This window comes from Empidonax traillii, unplaced genomic scaffold (assembly GCF_003031625.1).
Source record: "Empidonax traillii isolate 1590-97213 ecotype Southwest subspecies unplaced genomic scaffold, ASM303162v1 scaffold3257:size14028, whole genome shotgun sequence".
NCBI classification, from domain to species: Eukaryota; Metazoa; Chordata; class Aves; order Passeriformes; family Tyrannidae; genus Empidonax; species Empidonax traillii.
This window is the reverse complement of record NW_020958450.1, coordinates 1,710-14,028: the sequence shown is the minus strand read 5'-3', so window position 1 is coordinate 14,028 and position 12,319 is coordinate 1,710. Positions and strand designations below refer to the sequence as shown.

At 57.6% G+C, this 12,319-nt stretch overlaps 1 protein-coding gene across 1 annotated transcript; it reads right to left on the bottom strand.

Annotated features, from left to right (window-relative positions):
• Positions 1-1,387: 1,387 nt before the first annotated feature.
• On the bottom strand, positions 1,388-8,188 carry ZBTB17 (zinc finger and BTB domain containing 17). Its single transcript, XM_027910352.1, has 14 exons — positions 7,947-8,188; positions 7,656-7,841; positions 7,225-7,386; positions 7,032-7,148; positions 6,420-6,658; positions 6,201-6,343; positions 5,619-5,919; positions 5,271-5,358; positions 4,715-4,831; positions 4,491-4,611; positions 4,246-4,376; positions 3,943-4,158; positions 3,241-3,330; positions 1,388-1,666 (listed from the first exon to the last, which is right to left on the bottom strand). The coding sequence occupies exons 1-14, from the start codon at positions 8,149-8,151 to the stop codon at positions 1,404-1,406; spliced, it is 2,379 nt and encodes a 792-aa protein (XP_027766153.1). The 5' UTR covers positions 8,152-8,188; the 3' UTR covers positions 1,388-1,403.
• Between the last annotated feature and the right edge of the window lie 4,131 nt (positions 8,189-12,319).

Below are 12,319 nucleotides of genomic sequence, written 5' to 3'. Positions count from 1 at the left end.
GACAGACAGCTGGACACGTGTGCATCCATTGGACACTGGGATGTGCAGCTGGACAGACGGACAGACACCCACCCAGCCAGACACTCCCCACTCCCCCCCCCGGCAGGGCCAGGCCCTTCACAGTCCCAGCACTGTCCATGTGTCCGTCTGTCTGTCTGGAGCCAGGAGAGCCCTGGGCACCCCCAGCACCCCGGGCTGGGAGATGGACACAGGGACTGATGCAGGGACAGACACACGGACGTGGGGGGGGTGGGACAGGGGTGTGAAATCGCTGATTTTCCAGAGGGGTCTTTGGGGCAAAAAAAGTGTTTGTTTTGGGCATTTATATCCGTGGGTGGAGGAGTGTCCAGCTGGGCAGACGTCTGTCTGTCTGACTGCACGTCCGAGTGTCCGTGTGTCCCACTGTCCATGTGTCCATCCGGTCAGGGCCACCCTCCCCATTCCCAGCTGAAGTGTCCCTGTCCACAGACCTGTCCGTGTGTCCAGCCTGTCCCTGGATCCTCCAACCCCCGCAAGGCCCCAGGCTGAGGAGGGGGGGTGAGGACAGACGGACACAGATGGTTGTACAGGTGGGCACAGGGATGGACACGTGTCCAGGTGTCCAGTTGGATGTGGAACTGAGTGCCCAGCAGTGTCCATGTCACTGTCCAACCCTCCACCCACCCATGGATGTGTTTGTGTGTCCAGCTGGACCTGCAGCCACCTCTGTGTCCATCTGTCAGTCCCCTCCCCCCCACTGCCGGCTGGACACACCCCTGTCCGTGTGTCCGTGTGTGTTGTTCCCTGTCCCTCAGCCCCCTGTGGAGCTGGGGGGGTCTGGGGGGGCAGAGCAGGACACATTCCAGGGTTCCTGCCCCTTCCCCCCAGAGCCCCCTCCCTCAGCCCAGCCCCCCGTGGTGGGGGAGGGGCAGCCCCCAGACCCCCCAAAGCCGGGTGGGTGACAGGGACAGACGTGGATGGACACACAGCCCCCTGCCCCCATTCCCAGCTGAGGGTCCTTGGGGGGTGTCCCTGCCTGAGTGCCCAGAGCCCAGGGGGGGCAGGACAGTCTCTGTCCACTTTTTATCCCAAAACAAACTCTCCCCTGTTCCCCCCCCCCTCCCTGAGGGGGCAGCAGTGGGAGGGTCACCCAGGGCTTTACCCCAGAATCCCCCCTAGACCCCCTTTTACCGTTACCATCCCATTTACCCCCACTTTCTGTGAACTGCCCATTAGTGATGGGATGAATTCCATTCCCCCTGGGGCTCCAGCTCCACCAGACCCCCAAAACATCACCTGGGAGAGGGGGGCGCCCGTCCCCGACCATCAGCGTTAGAAAATACTGCCATTTATTCCATCTCTGTCCTTCCAGCAATCCCGTCTGCACAGCGCGGCCGGGCTGCGCCTTAAATAAAGCCGGGGGGTCACTCGGGGGGCGGCTGCTCCTCGGCGGGGGGCGCGGGGGGCGGCTCGGGGGGCCCGTCCCGGGGGCGGAACAGCAGCTCCCCCGCGGGCAGGACCTGCTCGGGGGGCCAGGAGGAGCCGTAGGGCTGGTAGAAGTCGGCGTCGGCCTGGAACATGACGAGCGCCTGCGCGGTGTGGATGCGCACGTGCTGCGCCAGGCTGCTGGCGTCCGAGAACTTGTCCCCACACGAGTCACAGGCGTACAGGATCTGCGTGGTGGGGTCTGTGGGACACAAACAGTGACCCACCCGCACAGGATCTGCGTGGTGGGGTCTGTGGGACACAAACAGTGACCCACCCGCACAGGATCTGCGTGGTGGGGTCTGTGGGACACAAACAGTGACCCACCCATACAGGATCTGTGTGGGGGGGTCTGTGGGACACACACAGTGACCCACCCGCACAGGATCTGCGTGGTGGGGTCTGTGGGACACACACACACAGTGACCCATCCGTACAGGATCTGAGTGGGGGGGTCTGTGGGACACACACACAGTGACCCACCCATACAGGATCTGCGTGGGGGGGTCTGTGGGACACACACAAAGCACCCACAATGCACCCACCAGGGACCCCGCAGGGTGTGCCCTGCACTGACCGCCCAGCTCCTGTCCTTTTATAATGAACTTACAGATGTTCATTCTTATTTGCTGCTTTCCTTTAATGCCACATTTTCTACTAATTATTATTAATATTAATAATTCAATATTATTAATATTTTGTAATATAAATTCCATACTGTAATATAAACTTTATATTATATAATTTAATAATTATAATTTAGCTTTAACCTATATTTTAATCATTTTATTATATACTTTATATTTTATATATATTTTATGCTTGTGTTAGATTATTATATCTATTTTACATATGTATTTCATATATATAATGTTATATATTAAATATATTAAATATATTTTATATTTTATTTATATCTATGTTAATACATATTATAGATGTTATATTTTATTTATATCTATTTTTATACATTTTATATGTTATATATTTTATTTATATGTTGACATAATTTATTTTATATTTTATTTATAGCTATTCTATATGTATTTTGATATATTTTATTTATATGTATTATATATTTTATATGTATAATTTTATATATTTTATATATTTTATTTATATCTATTTTATATATAATTTTTTATATTTTTCATATATTTTATATGCATTTTTATAAATATTTATTTTTGTTATATATTTTATAAAATTCATATTTTATATTTTATTTAAATATTTATATATATTTATATATAATTTTAATAGTTTATATAATTTATAGGTATTTTTTAGTAATACATTTTATGTTTTAATTTTTTTAATATCAATTTGGGGGTTTATATTTTATTTTAAATAATTATAGTTAATGGAGGAATTACAACTAGGGAGGGGAGTGAGTGCATTCCCGCTGTCCCATTCCCACTGTCCCATTCCCAGTGTCCAATTCCCGCTGTCCCATTCCCGCTGTCCCATTCCCGCTGTTCCCATTCCCACTGTCCCATTCCCGCTGTTCCCTTTCCCACTGTCCCATTCCCACTGTCCCATTCCCACTGTCCCATTCCCACTGTCCCATTCCCGCTGTTCCCATTCCCACTGTCCCATTCCTGCTGTCCTGTTCCCGCTGTCCCATTCCTGCTGTTCCCATTCATCCTGACCCATTCCCGTTGTCCCATTCCCACTGTCCCATTCGTCCTGTCCCATTCCTGCTGTCCCGTTCCTGCTGTCCCATTCCTGCTGTTCCCATTCCCGCTGTCCCATTCCCGGTATTCCCAGGCTCACCTGCCTCCTGCACCTGCTTCACCGCCTTGGTGATCTCGGCCTTGAGTGCCTCAGTCTCATCCGCCGTCACCGCGGTCGCCACGGGCACCACTGCGGGATGAGGGGTCCGGGTTTGGGGGTCCCTCCTGGGCAGGACCCCCCTCCCTGGGGCTGCTCCTTGGGAAGGGCTCCCCTGGGATGTGCTTTCCCAGCCTCAGGATGTTGGGCCCTTCCTTGGATAAACCTCCTCCGAGATGCACCCCGTAGATAAACCCGCCTTTTGGGACAGCTCCAAGACCCCCAAGCTGCACCCCAGGGATAAACCTCCCTTCCAGAGCAGCCCCAGGACGCCCAAGCTGCTCCCAGTGGGTAAGTTTTCCCTGTGGAAGGGCTTCAAGGACCCCTAAAATGCCCCTAGTGGAAAAAGTTCTCCCTTTTGGGGTGTCTCTTGGAACCCCAAGCTGCCCCTTAGGAATCCACCTCCCTTTTGGGACAGTTCTGGGATCCTCCAAGCCACACTCCGTGGATAAGTTTCCCATTTTAGGGTGGCTCCTGGGACCCCCAAGCTGCACCCCCATAAATGAACCTGTTTTGGGACAGCCCCAGGACCCCCCCAGCTGCACCCCATGGGTAACTTTCCCTCCTGGGATGGCTCTGAGGACCCCCAACTGCTCCCCCTGGATAAACCCCCGTTCGGGGACCCCCGTGGGCCGCCCAGCTCACCCGTGAGCTGCGTGACGGCGGTGGCAGCCAGAGCCTCGGTGGCCAATGTCACCATGTCATCGGACGCCACGGTGACGATGTTGACCTCGTCGCCTTCCTCGGGCTCCAGGATTTTGATGCCGGCCTTGCCCTGGTGCACCGTCTTCACGTGGGAGCGCAGGTTGTCCACCCGGTTGAAGCCCCGGCCACATTTGTCACACAGGAACGGCTTCTCCCCTGGGGGGGGGGGCAGAGATTGAGGGGTGACCTGGGGGCGGTTTGGGGTTCTGGGAGGCTCAGTCAGGTTGTTCCAGTGGCACCCACCGGTGTGGATGATGATGTGCTTGGAGAGGTCACCCACGTTGACGAAGGCCTTGTTGCAGACGGTGCACTTGTGGGGCCGGATGTTGTCGTGGTGACGGATGTGGTTGGCCAGCTGGCTCGACTGGACAAACCTTTGGGAGCGACCCCTCCAGTTACACCGAGCCCCGGCACCTCCAACCACCCTCCCGGGCATGGAGGGCGAGGGCAGGCATGCCCATCCTGGCAATCCCGAGGTGGATCCTCACCTCTTCCCGCAGCGCTCGCACACGTAGGGCTTCTCCCCGGTGTGCTGGCGCACGTGGGCGATCAGGGAGCTCGCCTGTGTGAAGGCCTTCCCGCAGATCAAGCACTGGCACGGCTTCTCTCCTGGGGAGAACGGCCAGGGCAGAGGTGTGGGGGGAGCGTGAGGGAAGGGCAGTGTGTGAGGGCAGGGAAGGAGGGGTGTCGGGGGTGTCTGGGGGAGCGGTACCGGTGTGGATGCGGACGTGGCGCTGCAGCGCGCCGGGGTCGGCGAACTGGCGCTGGCAGTGCACGCACACGTAGGGCTTCTCCCCGCTGTGGATCCGCAGGTGGCGCTTCAGGTTCCCTGTGAGCAGGGTGGGCTCAGCTGCAGGACCCAGGACCCTCCCACCCTCTTTCTCCCTTCCCAGCACTCCTCAGGAAAGCCTTGTTGCTGTTTAGGGAGCGGGGACCGCACAGGGATCGAGGGAAGTGGTTGCACAGGATCGTGGCAGTGGGGACAGCCAGGACAAGCACCCAGTGTTTGAGGGGATCAGGAGAGTCCACTGGGATCATCCCAACCCTCTGGCTCCGCAGCGGATTGAGAGGAGATGGAAGGGGGCATCCCCATCCCTGAAGTCTGGATCCTTCCCAGGGTGTGACCCCATGGGGAACACCAGGAATTCACACAGCACAGCCACAGGGAGAGGTTTAAACCTGGGATGAAATCCTTCCTCGGCCTCTGATCCTCCCCCATAGCATTCCCTGTCCCCTCCAGACCACCCAAACCCCCATCCCTGTGCTACCTGACGTGGTGAACTGCTTCCCACATTCCCGACACTTCAGGGGCCCATCCGCAATGTGGATCTTCAGGTGAGCCTTCAAATTCCCCACCTGAGGACAGAGAACAGGATGCAGAGAGTCCCAAATCACACCACCTGCCTCTGGGGTGACCCCAGTCCCTGTGGATCCCTTTTGGGGTGAACTCTGGGACCTCCCAACTGCACCCCATACATAAACCACCCCTTCAGGACAACTCCAGGATCCCCCATCTGCACCCCATGGATAAGCTTCCCTTGTGAAAGGCCTCCTGGGCCCCCCAAATTGCACCCCACAGATAAACCCTCCTCTCTTTCCCCCTGCCCCCAGCACACCTGGTTGAACTTCTTGTCGCAGTGGGGACACTTGTGCTCCTTGTCGGTGTCGTGGGTCTCCAGGTGCCGCATCTTGGAGGTGGGGTCGGAGAAGGAGCGCCCGCAGTAATCGCACTGGTAGGGCTTCTCCCCGCTGTGGACCAGCTGGTGCCTCTTGAGGTTGCCCGAGGTGGTGAAGAGCTTCCCGCAGTCCTCGCAGCGGTACTTGGCCTCCCCCGTGTGCCGCTTCTTGTGCAGGTTCAGGAGGCTGATGAGCCGGTAGCTCTTCCCGCACTCCTCGCAGCCGTAGGGCTTCAGCGGGCTGGGGGGACCTTAAAAGCTCATCCTTGTTCTACTAGACCAGGTTGTTCCCACTAAACCAAACCCTCCTCTAGACCAGGTTGTTCCCACTAAACCAAACCCTCCTCTAGACCAGGCTGTTCCAAGCCCCATCCAACCTTGAACCAACTGGGGATGGGAAGCCCACAAGCCACCATGAAAGGGAAGGACTGGGGCAGAAGGACAACTCTCCTCCTGGACAGCCCAACACAGCCACCCATTTCCGAAGGATCCCACGTTTTCCAGGCGCCCTCCTCCCCGTACCTGTGTGTCTTCTCGTGGGCCTTGCAGGCGGCCGGGTCGGAGAAGGCCTTGCTGCACTCCCTGCACGAGAAGGGCTTCTCCCCGGTGTGGATCCGGATGTGCCGCTTGAAGTTGCCGGTGTGGGTGAACTCCTTCCCGCAGTCCTGGCAGGGACAGACGGGCACTGTCACCGTGGTGTCCCCGTGCTCGTGGCGGCACCCGGAGCCGTGCCGGCCTCACCTCGCACTTGTGCGTGACGGAGCCGTAGGCCTTGGACTCGGTGCGGTCGCTGTAGGTCCCGGAGCGCAGCAGCCGGGGCTCTCCCGAGTTTTCCTGCCCGGAATCCGTGCTCCCCGACTCGTTATCCTCGGCGTTCTCTCCATTTTCCACCTGGGGCGGCTCTTCCTCGGGGATTTTAGCCTCGTCCTCCTCCTCCACCATCACCTCCCCCTCGTCCTCCTTCCTTTCCAGCTTCATCTCTGCAGGAAGGCAGAAAACGGGGATGCTGAAGGTTGGGAGGAGCAGCAGAGACACAAAACCCACCTGTATTTCCCAACTTCAGGAGACTGGGATTGGACCTCATGGAAATCAAAGAGATTTGGGTTGGAAGGGACTTGAAAGCTTATCCATTGCCTCCTTTGCCTGGAATATTTTGGATTTGCAAGGGATTAACCCTAAATTCCAAAAGCCTGTGCAGACAGAAGAGCTTTTTCCCAACTCTCCTCACTCTGCTCCAGGAAAGCTGCTCCCGGGAGCTCTGTGCCATGCAGCGTGTGCATGGCAAAACCCACACTAGCACAAATAATTCCAAGGGAAATTAGGGATTTGTCCCAGCCCTGCTCACCAACACACCTCCTGTTCCAGTGCCATCCCTCGCCGTGGGGCTTCCACTGCCCACCACACTCTCCGACGGCTGCGGGAGGCCGGGAATTTCAGCCTTGGGGCCCTCCTGGATGGCGGATTCTGTCCCTACAAGCAAGGGTGTCAGGACGGGGTGTGCCAGGGGTGTCAGTGGGATTTGGGATGCCATCCCTTGGTGACTCACCTTCCTGGCCAGGCGGTTGCTCTGCTGGCACCTCGGGCTGTGCCGCAGCCGTCGGCTTCTCCTCCTTCCCCTCGGCATCAGGAGGAGCTGCTTGGACTTTGTCGAGGTCCCCCAGTGCTTCTGCCACTGAGGTCTTGTCATCAGGCACGGCCTTGTCTGCTCCTGTGAGGGAAGATCAGCAAAGCTATCCAGCTCCTGCCGATTCCCAAATCCCACAAAACTCACGGAAGCAGCAATTCTTCAACTGCTGGTGCTGCACAAGGGGATCCAACCCCACCCAGGCACACCGGACACACCCAGGATGTGGGTTTGGATGGCGGCCAGGCGGCAGGAATGGATTCATTTTAGAATGGATAAATTTGGGGTTGGATGAAGCACAAGTGGATAAATCCTGGGCGTCCCTGGATGAGGGGCAGCAGGAGGGTACGTACCAATCCCAGGGGACTGCTGGCTCCCAGGGGGATCTTCCGGGGGCACGGAGAGGGATTTGAGAGCATTGCAAGCGCTGACAACCTCCTGCATCTGCAGGAAACCCGCCACGGCCAACACATCCTCCACATTGTCGGGGCTGAGGCTCAGCTTAGCCGTGTACATGAACTCCAGAACCTGGCCCAGGCCTGCAGGGGAGGAGACACACCCAGAACTGAGCTCTCGCCCCCAGAGTGCCCGGAACAACAAGGTGAGGAGCCTTTACGGGACTCCGGATGGAATCCCCGGCACACCTGCGGCGTTGCTGATGTCCAGGTGCACCACGTCCTTCTGGTCCACGAAGAGCATCCTGAAGTACTCGCTGCAGGCGGCCAGCACGGCCTTGTGGGCCTTGAAGTCGATGCCGTCCACCACGAAGGTGCAGTCGCAGAGCAGGCCCAGCTGCCGCTGCTGGTTCAGCTGCTCCAGCACCTGTTTGCTGTGCTGAGGGAAATCCATGGCTGTGGCCAGGGAGATGGGGCTCAGGTGGGTGCCGAGACCCCCGCGCCGCCTCCGAAGGACACCAAGCACCACGTGATCGCCCTGTTGGTTACAAAACACGGCCCAAAAAGGTGAATTTCAGCTCATCCCCCACTAAATCCAACCCCAAATCCTCTCCTAGAACATCCCCAACACCAGCACGTGGCTGGAAGGAGTTCATGGAACAACAGCCAGTATGGTTTTTAGATTTACTGCTTTCCAGCTGGTCCAACCCTGCCACCTCTACAAACACAAGTGCCATCATCCCTTGGGTGTCACCGCTCCTGCTGAGGACACAGGGTGAGGAGTGTTCATCCAAACCTTCCAGCTCCTGCTCATGTCGTGATATGAGGAGTTTTTATTTCTATTGTGTGTCTGGAGGGAGTTCTCCCTGCCCAGAGCGTGGCTTTGGCTTGGGAATGCCAAAAACTCGTGGAAATACCGTGAAAGCCCCATTTTCCAGCAGGTCCCTGTCAGCAAAACAGGTCGGGCTCTCTCTGGGGCTGCTCCCGCAGGGTGGGAGGTGAATGAAGGGTTTTCACTTGGCTTTGTCTTCCAGCAGTGATTCCTGTGCCAAAGGGATTGCTTAAAGGGACTGGGCAAGGAGGGAGGAGAAAAGAAGCAGGGACTACCCAGTTATTGTTCCAGCAGGAGGGCCCCAAAGCCCTGCATGCTGAAGCAGGAAGGTTTGGTTGGGAAGCACTCCTGGAGTCGATGCTCGGTGTGTCTCTGAAAGCTTCCAGCCCGTGCCAGTTGTTTTTCCACTACACCAGCTCTTAAGTGGGAAGTCTCCAGTTGGGAAAAGGTTTGGATCCACAAAAACAGGCACTTCCAGTTCCTGTGCCTTCCCCTGGCTCAGTGGGAGCATGAGCAGCACAGTCAGAGGGAGCCTCCTCCTGTCAGCTGCAGGTGCCAGCAACACACTGAGGAAAGGATCTTCCACCCAAGGATTGGTTCAGCTTCCAAGGGCATTCCCAGCATGGCTGAAAAGCCAGGACATCTCCAACAGCATCAGATCACACATGGAGAGAGGAATTTCCACTCCTGCTTGTTGTTGCAGTGAACTTATTGCACAACTTTCTCCCCAAACCACGGGGTCCTTGTTAACCAAACTCCCCAGCCTGTCCCAAAACACACGCCTGGGAGGCAGGAAAATCAGCACTTTGGATGAAAATACTCATCCAAATACCACCACATAGTATGGCCATCTATGGTTTGCAAAGCTCTGGAGAGAAGGAGGAGGATTTTCCCAGCAGGATAAACAATGCATTCCGTGCTCGGAGAGCTCTGCGCAGCAAGACCCGAGGAATCACGATGGTCTGAGGAACTAAAAGCCTATTTTGGGGAATTTCTGAGAGGCACTTCACATCTGAATGATGACTTTGAACGTTCCAGGACTGGGCTCGCCTCAGCTTCGCTTCCCAGCTTTGAGAAGGAAGTAAAAATCCAGGAAATCTGACTCCTCCCAAAACGCTTCCTACACTTCCCGCGGTCCCTCCACAGCCTCCCGTTCCAGCTTCCTCAAAAGCGCAGCAGGCAGGTTTGGGTGAGCTGTGTCAGCCTCCCCCAGCAGCCAAGATCCCCTTTACCCACTCGCAACCCCAAGTTTTAAGCACCCCAAACCCCTGGCCCCAACCCCCAGGATGGGCGGGCTCACCCCAGAGATGTGCAGGGCCACAGGGCTGTGTCTCTGCTCCAGAGATTCCCCCTGTCCAGCTGTCCAGGTCAGTCTCTACGCAGCCATCCTGGGGAAAACGGGGTGAAAATGTCTGTGTTAACCCCCAAACCTCGTGTGTCGAAGGCACTGAGGTGCAAAGTCACCGACCCAGGGCAGGGCACCCCCGGACTGCACCCCCTGGGAGCAGATTCCCCTCCCGACACGGCTGTCGAGCGTCTCATTATCCAATTAACCATGGAAAAGTTCATTATGAGCACACCCACGCCCACCACACACAGACAGATACAGCAGCTGCAGTCCCAGGGAGCTTCCCACGCCAGCTCCCTTAAGCTCTCCCTAATTAACAACACCAACCTCTCCCCATCCCTGCCACATGAACATCTACCTATTAAAAACCCCAAAGCCTCGAAAAATGAGGAAAGAATTGTGATTTAAACATTGCCTTTCACCACCCAGCCATCCATTCCTGGGGAGATGAAAGGGAAGAGGGGGTTTATCCCCTGCCTACCGTCATCTCCCTCCTCGTGTGTCAGCTCAGGGAACGGCGTGGCCCCAACCCTCGCAGCCTCTGCCCACAGGGCTCTGTCCTCATTTCCAGGAACGGATTCTGCAAGGTTTTCCACGGAAAAAAATCAAGTTAGGAGCTGATCTGAGCAGAGCAGCCAAGGAGGTGGTAATAATATGGATTGTGGGATAGGGAAGGGCTGTGGAACTCGTGGAGGGCGAGCTGTGAGGAGGGGGGAAATAATCACAAACAGGGGGAAAAAATGTGGGGGAAAGGAACTAAACTGAGAAAGACATGAGGAAGGGGATGAGCAAAGACACTGTGGACACTCCACAGGGAGCAGACATCCCAAGGACCCCTTGGTTGTTGGGATTTCAGGCACAGGGATGTGCTGCTGCAGCTCTGGATGCTGAGACATCACCTGAGCTCGAGCTCTGCCCTGAAACCCCCCCCAGGCCGAGCTACAAACCCTCGGGAAAAAGCTGCCCTAGGGATGCTGGCTGAGGGCTGGAATTCTGGGAGCAGCCTCTGATGCAGCAGTGACACCGAGGAAATGCAGCTTGTCCGGGAAACGGTGCCAGGGCTCGGACAGCCCGCGTGGGCTGTCCCCACGCCAAACACGACACACTAGGGCAGAATCCCTGCTCTGCCGGAGGTTTTCCCTGTCCCTCGGGCGAGGGTGACAGCTGGAGGGGTTGGGGATGTGTCTAAGCCCCACTGCCTGTCCCTGACGGGGGTCTCTGGGTGTGCTCAGGGGGTGGGGACAGGGGTTTGGTGTCCCAATGGCTGGGGGGGTCACAGAGGGCACGGACACCTTGGGGAGATGGGGCTGGAGCCACAAGCCTCCGTTTCCCTCATGATGGGCAGGACCCTCTTACTGTCCTCGTTACAGCCCCATTCCTGTCACGACAACCCCATTCCCATCACGACAGCCCATCATTCCCCTCACGACAGCCAGGAAGGCCCCGCTCCCCTCCCGAGAGCCCCCAGCCCCCGCTGCCCTCATGACAACGCGGAGCCCCCGGTTCCTCCCACTGGCCCCCCGTGCCCCTGTCGAGAGCTGGCAGCGCCCCATTCCTATCGCGACAGCCTGTCATTCCCCTCAGCACAGCCGGCAGCCCCCTGTCCCGCAGGCCTCGGCAGCAGAACGCCCCCGCAGCCTCCCCTCGGACACCCGCGGGCCGCGCACCGGGGTGACCCCAAACCGCACACCCGCGAGCCGGGCCGCAGCAAGCCCTCCCTCTCAAACGCCCTCTCCAGCTGCTGCAACACCAGGTTCCCCTCGCTCTGGCGGCCCCCCCGGCCATACCTGCCATGCCGGGCCCGGCGGGGCCTCGCCCGCGGCCCGCGGCCCTCACCGTGACACCGACCAGACAAAGGGCGCCGCCATCTTGGCGCCGGGCGGAAGCGGCGTCGCCCTCGGTCACGTGCTCTGCCCCCCTTCCCGCCGGCCCAGCGGCGCCGCCATGACAGTGCGGGGCGGGGGGGGCCGTGAGGGGAAGGGCTGGGGATGCTTCGTTGTACTCGGTGTTTGTCATTAAAGGTGTTCGCCATTAAACGTGTCCGTCATTAAACGTGTCCCCAACGGCCGCGTCGCACGGGCTGTAAACACCTCCAGCGATGGGGACTCCGCCCCGGCCCGCCCGTTCAAATGCCTGAGAGCCCTTTCCCCGTGAAAGTTTTCCCCGGTTTGCAGCCTCCCCGTCCTGTCCCTGTTCCCTGGGAGCAGAGCCCGACCCCCCCCAGCTCCCCCCTCCTGTCAGGGATTGCAGAGCCAGAAGGTCCCCCCTGAGCCTCCTTTTCTCCAGGCTGAGCCCCCCCAGCTCCCTCAGCCCCTCCTGCTGCTCCAGCCCCTTCCCAGCTCCGTTCCCTTCCCTGCACACGCTCCAGCCCCTCCGTGCCCTCCTTGTCCGGAGGGTCCCAGCGGTGCCCCCGGGGCTGGAGGTGCCCGGGCCGTGCCCAGC

Coding starts and splice junctions, on each gene's coding strand:
- ZBTB17 (XM_027910352.1), bottom strand. CDS start 8,151: ATGGATTTCCCTCAGCACAGCAAACAGGTGCTGGAGCAGCTGAACCAG. Junction 6,659..7,031: donor GGATGGCACTGGAACAGGAG/GTGTGTTGGTGA, acceptor GCCTTCCTGCAG/AGATGAAGCTGGAAAGGAAG. Junction 4,159..4,245: donor GCACATCATCATCCACACCG/GTGGGTGCCACT, acceptor CCCCCCCCCCAG/GGGAGAAGCCGTTCCTGTGT.